This window comes from Juglans regia, chromosome 13 (assembly GCF_001411555.2).
Source record: "Juglans regia cultivar Chandler chromosome 13, Walnut 2.0, whole genome shotgun sequence".
In the NCBI taxonomy this organism is placed as follows: domain Eukaryota; kingdom Viridiplantae; phylum Streptophyta; class Magnoliopsida; order Fagales; family Juglandaceae; genus Juglans; species Juglans regia.
Window position 1 is genome coordinate 11,676,178 of NC_049913.1, and position 14,501 is coordinate 11,690,678.

The following is a 14,501-nucleotide window of genomic DNA, read 5'->3' on the forward strand; positions in this document are numbered from 1 at the left end:
AATAGCAGAACATATCAATTTCATAAAACACAAATCAAACAGCCAAAATTTGGTCATTGACTATACAAAAAAATTTCAAAAACCTAAGAGAAAAATGCCATTATAGAAACCCTAGAGAATCATACACAAAAACCAATTTTTAATAGTGGGCTAGAGTTTTCGAGATCAACCTCAACATTCAATAATTACAGAGACCTGAAATGGTAGAGTAGAAATGAACTGTAAGCACAAAATTTCTCATTGAGTTGACGACATGAAGAAGAGACAGGGACTGCATGTGTGAGTTTAGAGCTCATCTCCAACTTTATTTCCAGCCTTTCATTTCATTTACCATTCTCGTATGCCATACCTCTTATTTCATTTTGCTATACGTCCAAGTTTTTTCCAATTTTGAAAACCATATTATACTTCTTGAACAAAAGAATTTCGTCTTTCTTGGATAGGACAATATGGGTGACTACCAACAGTGAGAGATGAAACCAAAATCATGAGGTTTTTCAACCTTTATGAGAGAAAGTTTTACTTGTTTTGTGAAAAATGACAAAGGGTCTGCCGTCGAAGGGGAGAGTGCGAGAGACGATCACTATTCTTTCACGCGAGGGACATCAAAGCCTCGAGAGGGGAAGAGAGAGAGAGAGGGGTACTCGAAATAATTAAAAATGAAAAAGGGGATGTACAGTCGTTCTCCATAGATGAGGAAGCACTGTACATAGCATAAAGTTAAACCCTAAAATAGAGAATCAGCTGGGTGGAGAAAATGAGAGTTTCTCCCAAATAAATTTCCAAAATTTGGAGAATAAGTATGTATAGGGAGCTGGATGCCAATGCTCTTACAGCCAATTCTAAGAAGAATAAAAACATAACACTTGAAAATGGTACGAATCTTGACATCAAGCTTGCACATTATATAGACAGTTACTTTTTTTACTTGCATAAGTACTTTTATAATATACACAACTTGCCATATTTTGCAAATGAAAAACTTTGTTTATCCACCTGCAAATTTTAAAAACCTCCAATGACGAGTCTTATGACTCAAAAACTCTCTACTGAATGTAGGGGTGCTACCTGCCCCCTACAGGGCGGGGGTACCCCTTCCCTGCACCCCGCCCCGCCCCATGCAGGGAGTGAGGTTTTCACCCCCGTCCCCCGCCTCGGTGGGCGGGGTGAGGGAATCCGCCCCATCTTTTTTCACTTAAAATAAAAACACTACATTTATTTGATTTAAAAATTATTTTTCTTAGTGAAAAAGTAATTAAAAATATATTTTTAGATCTAAATTATAAATTTAAATTTTGTAAATATGACTAAAATTTAAAAATTATGTAATTTTTAAATTTGCTAGTACATATTTTGTGTAAATTGTAGTGTATTAGTTTTTAAACTATGTAGTTTTTAAATTTACCAATGTATATTTTGTGAACAAGTCTAACAAATTGTAATATATATTTATATATATACACAATTTGTAAAATATATATATATATATATATATATATATATATATAAATGTAAGCGGGGGAAATGCGGGGTGGGGTTGGGCCCTCCCTGCCACCCTCCCCCACTAGGGGCCCTAGATGCGGGGTGGGGGGCCCGGCCCCTCATGGGCGGAGCGGGGTTGCCCGCCCAGCCATGCAGGGGCGGAGGAGAAGCTGGGCAGGGTAGCGGGGGCGGGGCCTCGCTGCCCACCCCTACCTGAATGTTCTTATTCAGTTACCTACTCAACCAATCAAATATAATTAGTGCGTGCCCCCATTTCTTTGGAGACATAGCTCGCTCCCTAATGTGCCTCACAAACGAAGCCACCGATTACTTCCAGAAACCAAGGTTTTCAAATCTTAATGCCCCCCAAATATGAGGGATGACTATTGATGGAAAAAAAAAAAAAAGTCTGCTCTCAAACATGTTCAAATTTAGGAAATAACCTATGAGCAACCTGTAAAATTCTACAATTTGTGAATCGAAAATAGAGAACTAGAAGGAAAGCTTTGACAGAAAACGTAATGGCATTTCTCATTAAGCAACTGAATGAATACAAAAGTTTTACATGACTTCAATTTATATACACGTATTGGTAGATTAAGGTAACTGACTACACCATACCGAATTTAACATCTGGCATAACTAACTTATCTCATCTTCTTAAGACTTCAAACTAACTTAATTGTTATGTTGATCCTTTTCATCTTTGGAACTTCTTTGTTTGGCTTCTTGAGACTTTAAATCCAATGCCTCAATCTGGTTTTGTATATTCCAACACAACCATTCACTGACTCGAATTGTAGAGAAATCAAGCACTAGAAAGTAAAAGAAAAAGAACAACAAAAATCGTATGCAATACTAATTTGTGATTTGTACCGCAAATCTTTACTGGAGCTTCGAGCTCGAGAATATTAGGTTGGCTGAGAAAGATCTCCTTAGATGAAAGGTAAAGCTGCCGGATTTCCAACTCGGTCAGCTAAACCTGCTTCATCGTCCAACCAACCTTCAACCGATGTATGATATTGTCAAGCAAAGTCTCCTCCATCAAAACCATCTAAAAAAACCTCTTCTTCACAGGATATCAAAGTGAAAGAAATCCCCAAAAGAAAGCAAGAAACCTGAACACTATTTCTCTCTCTTTGACTAGAAAGCTCTGGGCTCAAAGGGACCATCAGAAGGATCCGATTCAGACACCGAGACGTACTCTTGTTAGAGCAAAATAGAGAGAATAATTTCACAACGATTTCATCATGCTTTCCCACAAAAAAGACATGTTTCGTGCGAGAATGAAGACAGTGGTCGGAGGTGAGAACACCATCTTCAATTAGAAAGGATCGAAGATGGGTTTCTAATTGAAGATGGGAGCATGCCGGAGGGGAGGTGGGAAGGGAGAACGTAGGGGGAGGGAGTACGGGAGAACTGGGGAGGAGAAAATTTGAATAGAAATAGAAAAAAATTCGTTTAGTTTAGGTTAAGTAGGAAAAAAAAAACATGTAAGCACAAAGTGTGCGGTATATATAGTAGAGGAGGCTGGATAGCTTTTTTTCTTCTCTTAAAATGCTATTTATTAGAAATTTAAGTCTTGTTTGGATAATGAGATGAGATAAATTATTTATTATATTTTATGTAGAAATTTAAAAAAATTATAATGATGAAATGAGATGAGATGAAACCATCTCTGTATCGAAACATGGCCTTAGAGGTTAAAAAGTTTTAAAAAGAAAACACCCATTCACATCTTTTTATTCAATTTCATAATAAAATAATAATTTTTTAAAATTAATTTTGAAACTAATTTGATGTGTTTAAATGTTATAAATATATTATTTTACTACAAAGCCATGAATTGATTGTAAATGTGTTGCGGTTGTTTCTAATTCTCAAATACAAACACGTCACTTATCCTATTGATTTGTGTCGACTATTGGTGAAAATATAAAAATAGTTATATTTAAAAATTTATCAGTTTTATAAAACTTAGATAAATAAACCCTTTTGGTTCCATCTATGGATGGAGTTTAATAGATATCAATAGAAAACTGTCACTTCACATTTCACAAAAATAAAGTCTACACCTGCTCACACCATAGTAAGGGCATTTTGGGCATACTTTTGTAATCGAAACACCCACCTACAGAAAAAAAATTCCTTCGCGACAGACCTTGCCGCTGCAACCAAAAACTTCCTTCCCGCAACCCACTTCGCCGCAACCTTGGGTTTTGATCAGAAAATTCATTCAACCTACTTCGGCATTATTGAAGAAGCTCAAGACCAAAGTTGAAAAAAAATTGAAAAAAAAAAAGGTGAAAATGTACAGGTTGACTGAAAATCCTCAAGGGGCAGTTTGAAGATACGAAAATGGTGGAACTTTTGTATAAATGAACAGCAAAACAAATGGAGATGAGATGTGACGACAACTGCAATTTTTTCTTTGTGCAACTTCTTCCTCACTCTATTTGCAATCTATCTTCATATGTGATCTCTCTCTCAATCTCTATTTAAACTTCTTTTTCAATCTCGTAGTTGGGGCTTGGACCCCTTCCGTCGCACCTCTTCCGATCTTCCGTCGTATACGATATAGGCACATTAAAGTTTCATCCTAAAATATATAATATTATTTACATGAGTTTCTCAACAAAAAAAAAAATTAATTTAATATTTTTTTAAAATTATATTTTCCATTTAGCTGCAATAAAGCAAAGCGTACATAAATTTTATTTTCTTTTCCATTTTCTAAAAAAGGGGACATGAACATGTGTGTTGGTGTTGGATTTTTCTTGAATCCTGGAAGATGAAAATGAGACAGAGAGAGAGAAGAGTTTCGCAGACTGAGAGGAAAAAGAATGAGAAAGAGAAAGAAGGTTTGTTTCAACGAGAGAGAGGGGATGCATGAGGAGGAGACATTCGAGGGGTGGGGAAGAAGAAAATGAGACAAAGAGAGCGAGAGAAGGGTTTCGCAGATAGAGGAAAAAATGAGAAAGAGAGAGAGAGAAGGCACTCATAGACTAAGAGGAAAAAAAATTCACTAAAATGCTTCACAGAGGGGTGTCATGTCGTGTTAACGGATCGTGCTCGTGTCGTGTCAAGACATGTATATTATATTATATAGGTTAACTCTAATTCGACCACTTAAATTTATCCTATCAAAATCTCAAATCCTAACACGACTCATTAACATAAAGGGTTGTGTCGTGTTAACCCGTTTTGACCCATTAGTAAATACTACGAAATAGGTTAACACGACCCGATCCGTTTCAACTCGTTTGACCTGGTTAAGTTTAGCATACTTTTATATAAATGTTAAAATTACAATATCTATAAAAATATAAAACTAACTACAAGTACAAAATTACAATCAAAACAATAAAAATATTGAAATTAAAATCTCAACAATTTTACTTTTAGGTATAAGGGTATAATTGTAACTCTAATTTTCTTAATGAGTCATAATGAGTTATAACAGATCAAAAAGGGTTGACCAGTTATCAATCCGTTAAGCAATCTTGTTTTAACGGGTCAACCCGTTAAGACTAATCCAAATCCGTTATTATCGTATCGTGTTCGTCTTAAATTAACAGGTCGTGTTACATATTATCACCCATACTTCACAAAGGTCAAACCATGTATGGCATACATGATAGCTTATGATTGGACTCTATTATGTGAAAAAAAAAAGGGATTGTCATGTGTGAAGTTATTCTCCTATTAGCATACATGAATGATATTTACGTTTATATTTATATTTAATTTTTTTTTAAATAATTGTTTTATGTTGCGGGAACTAAAGCCCATGATCTATCATGAAGCCAGCCCGCCCACTCACTCTCCAAGCCCATGACAGCCGCTACCCCAGGCTCACAGAATGTCTGCGTGTTGCGTACTCTTCAATCCTTAGGCAGATTCGCTCTGACAAAACGGTGAATTCTGGCGGGGCAGCTTCTCTAGCGGCTTGCCTCTGCTCTGCAATCGGATCTCTTCATTCCTCCCTCATATTTTCAGTCGGAGCTACGATCAGGTTTCCCTATTCTGAAATTCTCCTATTTCCTTGCCTTAATGAGCTTGGTATTCGTCAATATCAGTATTAATATCAAAATTGCATTATTCTTCAAAGAAATATGCAGACCATTTGATGTTATCAGCTTTTATCACCTGGGTCGGTTTCCATTTTCTGGCTTGCGTGAAATGGGCAATAGTTTGAATGCTCAAAAACTTTTGAAGCATTCTTTCTATGGCATTAGATTTATTACTGATGATTCTTGGGATAAATTCTTTGTTTACTGGCCTAGTCGTTTTCTTAATTAGGTAGTGGGATGTTCTTTATTGACCTGTTTAACAATTTTTATTTTAAAGTTTGGATGAGTATGGGAATTTGGATTCGACTCTCAATTGTATTAACTTTAGCTCTGACCGCTTCCGCAGATCAAATTTAAATCTTTATGCCCTCTTACATAATTTGGTATTTAATTTGTTATTGGTTTCCGAACAACTAATAGAATAAAGTTCATAAATATGACATAATATGGTGAGTCTTATTTTGTCCAGGCGGCTTTGAGGAACAGTTGTGATTGGTGGCCAGAACCTATACTTAAGCAATCATCCATTCATTCGCAGTGAACTAGAAAGAAGAAAATAGTGAAGAGACTGAGTAATGCTACCCACCATCCCTTTTATCATCATCCTCCCACCATCTCATTATGTAGTATCAAATGATTGGAGACTATTTATTATGTCCAACTTGTGGGCCAATCATTTGATTTCACATCATAGGATTTTAAGAGGATAATGGTAGAATGGATGATAAATAGAATTTTTGTACAAAATACCTCTTGAGATGATACTAGAGATAATCATGAGTATGCTCAAATGCCTGTACTGAACGAGGGAAAATGACAAGAATGGAAGTGAGTTTATTAGCACCAGTTGTATAAGGGTAATGGTCACCACTATATTTTTTGGTGCAGACACTATCGAATGAATTCATTGTCATATCACACACCTGGGCTTTTTCTACGTATTTTTGCAGACAGGTCACAAATGTTTGTGACTGTATTATGTTGACTGGCAATATGACTAGACTCATTTAATCTCCAGCGTAATTTCTGTGCAATTCTCTATACTGTTTGGACAATGGACCAAAATAGTCATATCACACTCCTGGGCTTTTTCTGCGTATTTTGCAGACATGTCACAAATGTTTGTGACTTTATTATGTTGGCTGGCAACATGACTAGACTCATTTAATCTCCAGCATAATTCCTGTGCAATTTCTCTATACCAATGAACCAAAATAGTCATATCACACTCCTGGACTCTCTGCGTATTTTGCAGACATTTCACATATGTTTGTGACTTTATTATGTTGACTGGCAACATGAATGGACTCATTTAGTCTGCAGTGTAATTTCTGTGCGATTTCTCTATGCTATTTGGACACCGAACCAAAATGCCTCCACTATTTGACACATTCAAAAGTCTGGTTTTTCATTTGTGATAGATATAAAATCATTTGTTCATAGTTGTGGTTGTCGATTGTGCAGAAAGCAAAAATGTCAGGCAATAATATTGAGGATGTAAAGGAGAAGGAGCTTACAGATAAGACGCTTAATAATCAAGATGGCGGCGACAGTTCCCTGGACGAGCTTAAAGCTTTGGATAAAAGTGATGAGAATCTCATGCCTTCACCACAGCAGGAAGTATGGTGCTGTTTCTTCATTTTTCATGAAAGTACTGGGGCTCATTTTGTAATCAGGATATGGACGGTGAAAATTTATACCTTCAGAGACTTCTGGTATCTTGCTCCATTTTTCTTTTATTACATACTTCAATACAAGCCACATACTCCGAAAAGAATGGAATGTAAGATTTTAGAATCAGAGTAGTTTATTGCCCCTTTTAATAGTGCCTGAAGTGTGAAATCTAAGGTGGTTTGGCTGGTCAGTTTTTTTGGATAGAATGGTGTTTGTTTTTAAGAATTTACTCTCATTATACCATACTCATCAGGTGTCTCATAGGGATTTATCAGGTATAATCATCGTCTTCTATTCTGTCTTCTGTAGGAGGAAATAATCAAGAAAAAGTATGGGGGACTATTACCCAAGAAGCCTCCACTGATATCCAAGGTGAATGTTTTTTCCTCTTTATCTTCTCTTAGAAGACATTAGTTTAGATCAGCTTTTTACCTAGTGAAAATCATCACAAAGCAATTTGATTTTTTGTTAGGATCATGAACGTGCTTTTTTTGATTCTGCGGATTGGGCATTGGGAAAGGTACTCATTTTGTTTGCTTTAGAACACTGAGATAACTGTAGTTGCCATAACTCTGAACTTTGATCTTGACTGCGTAACGTTTCTATTTTAAATCTTAATGTCTTGGCCTTTGACGTGTTGAGCAGGAAGCCCAAAAGCCCAAAGGACCCCTTGAAGCACTCCGCCCAAAGTTGCAGGTATTTCCTGTCAAGATACCCTTGTTTTTCTTCAACAAATTATTGACACAAACTATCCTTTATTAATTTTATCGGTCATTACATGCTATGAGAAAAACAAATGCTTTTTTTTTTTGATAAGTAAAACAAGAACTTATTAAATTACCAAATGACAAATACAGAGAAAATGCCCTAATTATGTAGGCACATTAGAAACTAGGAAAACATGAAGGTCCATGCGATTAAAGTCTATAGCAATGGCCAAAGTACAAAGAGTCCTAAAGAAAAACAGTTTTAGCTCTTCCAAAGATCTCTCTTTGTCCTCAAATGTCCTCTCATTGCGCTCCTGCCATAGACACCACATAATACAGATATGGATCATCTTCCAAACTGCTTTGATTTGTCTCACCCCACGAATCGAAGCCCAGAAAGCCAATACCTCCAGAACTGTTTCCGGCATAACCCACATTAATTCCATTTTTTTAAACACCTCGTCCCAAAGAGTCATGGCTGTCTCACAGTGTAAAAGTAAATGATTTACCGACTCACCCCCGCTTTTACACATAAGAAAAACCAATGCTTTTGTTGTTCATTATGGTTTTGAATTGCATATATAGAGCTGCCTGGGGTTAGTGTCATGAAATCCTACCTGTAAACCACTGCCTACTCAAAATTAGGAGTGTAAATTGGTCGGTTCGGACCAGAGAAATCGACCGGACCGACCAAATGCATGATCGGTTTCGGTCCAGGAAATAAGAAAATTTTGGTCTTCGGTCCGGTCCCGGGGTGGAGATTTCTCGGACCGGACCGACCGAATAAAAAATAAAAATAAATAAAATATTATATATATTATTTATATAATAATTGTACAATTAACAATATAAAATTTTAAATATGTTATTAATACTTGTTAATATTCTATAAATTAACAATATTTTATATATATCTTCATCTAATCTATCACTATTAACAATATAAAATTTTAAATATGTTATTAACACTTGTTAATATTCTATGAATTAATTAATATATAATGTCAATTAGTTAATTATATAGTAATTATATAAATTAATAATGTAATTTTCATTTAATTTATTATCATTGACCATATAAAATATTTTTTTATTGAGTTTGTTACATAATCCACATTAATAAGTCACTTAATTTAATTTAGTATGTTAAATAAAATTTTTTTATTAATTGATTTAAAAAAAAATAATGCCGGACCGAATGGACCGACTACCGGTCCGGTCCGGTCCCTATGGGGTGTTCGGTCCAGTCCGGTCCGGTCCGGTCTGGTGATGGACCGAAAATATTTGATCCATCACTAGACCGGACTGGACCGGACCGACCGGTTTACACCCCTACTCAAAATAGTTAAAAAAGAAAAAGAAAAAACCATCCATGCATGGGTTGTTCAGATGGATGGACAAATTAGTTGCCACCTCTGGCTTCAAACAACTCGCGGCCAGCTAAAAGGATCTCCCCATGTACCCTAGTTAGAGGTTGAAGACTTTTGTTTGTATGGCTTTTATTATCATTAGATTTTATGTATTAGATTAGATTACTCTGTGTGGCTGCGTTGGTGCCCCGCCCATTAATGTACCAAGTAACCTCGTTTGTTTTTACAGTTAATCTCAACTCATCTTATCTAATTATTACAACTTTCTTAAATTTCCACACAAAATAAATAAACAATTCAACTTTTTCAAATCCCAAAATAAAAATAATATTAAAAAAACTTATTCTAACAATATTTTATTCAACTTTTTAACTTTAATCTCAACTCATCTCATCTCATCTACGAAAACAGTGACCAACAAGTGCTGTGATAATTATTGCAGCTTCTGCAGAGAGAAGAAATAAAAAATGACCAACTATATCATTGGAAACATAAAGTTAAAAATATAATCAGTCAATTCACAGCAGCATAAGGTTAATTATAGTCTATACATCTAAGGATATTTGTTTGTTATTTTATTTTTGTATCTGTGGCCGTTTCTAACAATGTTCTCTCTCTCTCTCTCTCTCTCTCTCTCTCTCTCTCTCTCCCTCCCTTGTCTTGATCATGATTATCAGCCCACACCACACCAGCAAGTTCGTTCAAGGCGCTCAGCTTATGCTCCTGCTGATGATGGTGGTGAAGGTATGTTGTAAAACACGATCCATGTCCTAGATCAATGAAATTGACCCAGTATTTGCATGTTTCAGCTACCCTTTTCTTTTATTCTTTTTAAACAGTCGATGATGGCAACAATAATACCATTTCTTCAGAGGACCACGGTAGCACATTTGATGGTGGCGACAATAACAATTACATCTATGATGGTGGCAACAATAAAAGTACTGATTCAAAGGATCAGATCTGCCCCGAGTAGCTGTTATGTGCTGTAATTTATATCTGACCAAGCTGCACTTGAATATGAAGTTAGAAGCTGATATCAGACCTTTTTGTGCTTAAGAAAATAAGTAAAACATACCAAATTTTGCATTAGTCATAACGAGTCATGAATTATCGGAGTACCTACAAGCCATCTCCAATAACATTTTTTTTTTGCTTTTCCCTCCCAAACAACTTTGTAGATAACACGAGGAGAAAAGGCAAGATCATTCATACTACAAAGATTGATTTAAGAGTTAAATTAGGCTTTTGAAGTTAAATAAAAATACAACTCCCTTTATTTCTGGTATGAGTCTACAGATCCTAAAATACTGTAAGGTAGATAAATTTCAACTCTTATTAAAGTCTCAGAGAAAGATACTTTAGTCACAAAAGGATTATATAAAAATAAATTCACAAACTGATGTGACTTGATATAGTACGTTGATTGTAAACTTATTTTTATTATAAAATAAATTTAATAAATTTCATGAAGTTATATCAGTTTGTGGATTTATTTTATCTAATCTCTTTGTATATTTCTCAACAATTTTATACATCAAAAGTGTCTGACAAGAACGTTTCTTTGGATACTTTATCATCCCGGAAAGGATTCTTTCCATGCATTCTTTTGGTGGAAGTATATATCAATTTAGTTTATCTTATCAACACAAATTTCTAAAATACACATTGTTCTATATTATAATTGGAATCCCCAAGGATCATTGTAAAGAACAAGTGGTATTTCAGGTTAAGGATTACTGGGTCAAAGGTGACTGTTCATACGTTTTTTTTTCTCTCAATACAATTAACTGACCAAACAAGAAAAGAATTCCCACGACATGGTCGACTGCGCAAGCAAAACCAAGTTGTGGCTGGATGCAGTTGAGAGATTTTCACTCGAAATAAAATAAAAGATTATTATGAACACTTCCGACCTCTTCACCTACCAATAGTCCCCACAAGAACAGAATCCATCTTTGAAATGGTGAAACCGCTTGTTGTCTCTCACAACTATCTCCCTTGCAACCACCTTTGATATTAACTTGGCCGCATTATGACAATCCACACAGATGCGCAGATTTTTGCAGATTCTCAGGGTTGCACCTTTGGTCGTCTTCAACAACCCAAAAGAAAGTGCCAGCTTCTCACTATGCCCTCGCAATGCCTCAATCTTCTCCTCTTCACTCAGTTCATGCAGCACAGAATCTGTATTTGGTTTATATCCAATTTCGCTTATCTTTTCCTCCAACCTCTTCCACATGTTTCGGATCTCTTTTGACTCTGACAGCAGCTCATCACCAACAACAAAGCTATAAACTTTACCTCCAATTTCAATCCAACTACGACCAGCATCCTTCTGAAGGCCATTCTCCTTCATCCTCTTCCTCACCCTTCTCACATCATCCCATTTCCCGGACCCAGCATATAAATTTGAGAGTAGCACATAATTCTCTGCTTTCTCCGGTTCCAGCTCAAGTAATTCTTCGGCGATTTGCACCCCCATTTGCAAATCACCATAAATTCTACATGAACTGAGCAGTGAGCTCCAGATTCTAGCATCTGGTTCTTCAGGCATCTCATGTATGAGCTTTAGAGCTTCGTCCAATTGGCCTGCTCGACCCAGCATGTCCACAACACATGCATAATGCTCTAATTTTGGTTCTATTCCATACAAAACTTTCATCTGGCCGAAATACTTCAACCCCTCTGTAACCAACTCAGCATGGCTACATGCCATTAGAATTCCTATAAGTGTAAACTCATCAGGCTTCTGGCCTGATCTCTGCATTTTTTCAAATAGCTCTATGGCCTTGTTTCCATGTCCATGAATTCCATATCCTGTAATTATAACATTCCATGATGCCTCATCTTTCTTCTTTAAGCTGTCAAAAACCCTATGAGATTGTTCTATGCAGCCACTTTTTGCATACATATCTATGAGTGAACATCCAACGAAATTGTCTTCTGTTAGGTGCGCTTTTAAAGCAAAGCAATGCATTTCTTTTCCCAGACGCAGAGCAGAGAGCTGAGAACAAGCCCCAAACACACTCATTATGGCAATCTCGTATGGTTGAACTCCATCAGAAATCATTTTACGGAAGAGATCAAGGGCTTCATCAGGAAGTCCATTCTGGGAGTAACCAGCAATCATTGCGTTCCAGGATACCAAAATTTTATCTTCCATCCTATCAAACAACATCCTTGCAGATAACACTTCCCTGCAATGAATGTAAAGGGATAGCAAAGAGATACCAATAAAGGAATCTGTTTCTAGGCCTTTCCGTAACACGAATCCATGAAGCTCTTTGCCAGGATTCAAGCATTTCACGTAGGAACAAGCTAAAAGGAGACTTCCTATGCTAAAAGAGTCAGGATCGAAGCCTGAAGATGCCATTTGAAAGTACAACTCAAAAGCCTTTTTCGGATCACCATTTTTTGCATGACCACCAATAAGTGCATTCCAAGTGTTCACGGTCTTAGTTTCAATTCCATAGAAGACGTGCTCAGCAGAGCTCAGTAACCCGCACTTCGCATATGCTGCAACAAAAGCATTGGCGACCAATTCATCATATTGAAACCCATGTCTGATTGAATAACCATGAAGTTCCTTCAAGCAAGGCAGTTCTGATTCCTCCAAACAAGCTGGCAAAACATTCAATATGGTGACCTCATTCACCTTCGTTTTGTCCTGTTCCATCTGCATTTTTCGTAATAGATCAAATGTTCTGCATACATCTCCTTCTCTAGAAATACCACCGATCATGGAATTCCAAGAAACTACATTCTTGTTGTTACTCCTTATAAAAAGAATATGGGCTTCGTTCAAGTACCCACATTTCGAATACATGTCTATCAAGGCATTGTTCACCATCAGTTCCTGACTCAACCCCAACCTAACCGCCAAACCATGAATTACCATTCCCACATTCACTTCTCCTTCCCCTGCACACACTGGTAATACAGTCACAATGGTAGCAACATCCGGGATCAATTCCTCTTCACTTTCTAAAATCTTTCTAAACATATCATAACTCTCTTGAGAAAATCCATTCTCAGCAAACCCACAAATCATCGAATTCCAAGAAACCAGATTCCTCTCAGGCATACATTCAAGCACTTTCACTGCTTCCCTAACAAACCCACATTTCCCATACATTGCAATCAATGTATTACCCACAAACACATCAGACATCAAACCCGTCTTCATTGCCATCCCATGAATCACCTGCCCCAAGCCCACATCCAAAAGCCCAGCACAAGCCTTAATCACACAAGGCAATGTAAAATTATCAGGCTTAAACTCCGTAACCGAAATTAACTCAGTGAACAAGCTAATTGCACCATCATAAAGCTCATTTCTAGCATACCCACTAACAATTGCATTCCACAAAAAAAGATTCCTCCTCTGTAACCCATCGAAAACTAAACGTGAATTTAGCGGAGAGCCACACATGGAGTACATTGTGATGAGACGGGTATTGATAACGAAGTTGTTGCTCAACTGGGTCGATGCCGAAACCATCTCGTGGACTTTACGCCCGGTCTCCATATCCTTTTGCTGCCCGCAGGCCTGTAACAAGACGCCCATAGCTTCTGCTCTCTCCGCTGAATCGGAGTTAACATTTATAAAGTCTCTATGAAGAAAATTAAGGGCTTCGGTGAGGTTCCCGCACTGGCAGAGCCTGTTTATTTCTTGGAGTAAAGAGAGGCGTGGAGCAGAGTTGCTGGCTGGAGAATCAGTGTGTCGTTTATGGGTATGGGTGGAGAATGAGAGAGATGCTTTGGGAGTGAAGATTGGACGAAGATAATGTTTATTACTTGATACGGGAACCCTTCTGTAAATGATGATAGTATGGTGGTGGAGGTGGTGGTGGTGGGAGAATGGTGGTGCAACGGAATTCATATCGTCCGACAAAAATTATTTTCACCGATTCATTTGTCTTTCTTCATCGTCCAAGAAAAAAACATATACTTTATGTACAAAAACAAATTATTTTTGTCGAAAGGTCATTGGTTTTTCCTTGGTTTCGCATTTTTGGTCACACAGTCTCAGTGATCAGTTGGAAAAATCATTTGCCTTCTTCGAAATATCTTTATTCATCAAAAAATCTTTTTATTAATCGTTTAACTAGATTTTCGTGAAAGAAAAAGAAAATAAAACTAAAAAACTTTCATAAAACCCAAAACATCTCTTACAAAAATTTTATCCAAGC

General features: G+C 36.7%; 2 protein-coding genes across 5 annotated transcripts; one reads left to right on the plus strand and one right to left on the minus strand.

Moving 5' to 3' along the window:
• Nucleotides 1-5,330: 5,330 nt before the first annotated feature.
• On the plus strand, nt 5,331-10,398 carry LOC108979405. 4 transcript variants are annotated; one of them, XM_035683976.1, is made up of 8 exons: nt 5,331-5,497; nt 6,025-6,127; nt 7,020-7,175; nt 7,539-7,601; nt 7,702-7,749; nt 7,875-7,925; nt 9,984-10,050; nt 10,179-10,398. In XM_035683976.1, the coding sequence occupies exons 3-8, from the start codon at nt 7,029-7,031 to the stop codon at nt 10,280-10,282; spliced, it is 480 nt and encodes a 159-aa protein (XP_035539869.1). In that variant the 5' UTR covers nt 5,331-5,497; nt 6,025-6,127; nt 7,020-7,028; the 3' UTR covers nt 10,283-10,398. The 4 variants fall into 4 exon arrangements, with proteins under 4 accessions (XP_035539869.1, XP_035539870.1, XP_035539867.1 ...); XM_035683974.1 differs by having other exon boundaries at nt 5,335-5,497; nt 10,146-10,398; XM_035683977.1 differs by lacking the exon at nt 6,025-6,127.
• Nucleotides 10,399-11,004: 606 nt separating this feature from the next.
• Nucleotides 11,005-14,320, minus strand: LOC108980817 (pentatricopeptide repeat-containing protein At1g18485). Its single transcript, XM_018951829.2, has one exon. It carries the CDS (start codon nt 14,189-14,191, stop codon nt 11,231-11,233), a length of 2,961 nt encoding a protein of 986 aa, XP_018807374.2. The 5' UTR covers nt 14,192-14,320; the 3' UTR covers nt 11,005-11,230.
• Nucleotides 14,321-14,501: the final 181 nt, after the last annotated feature.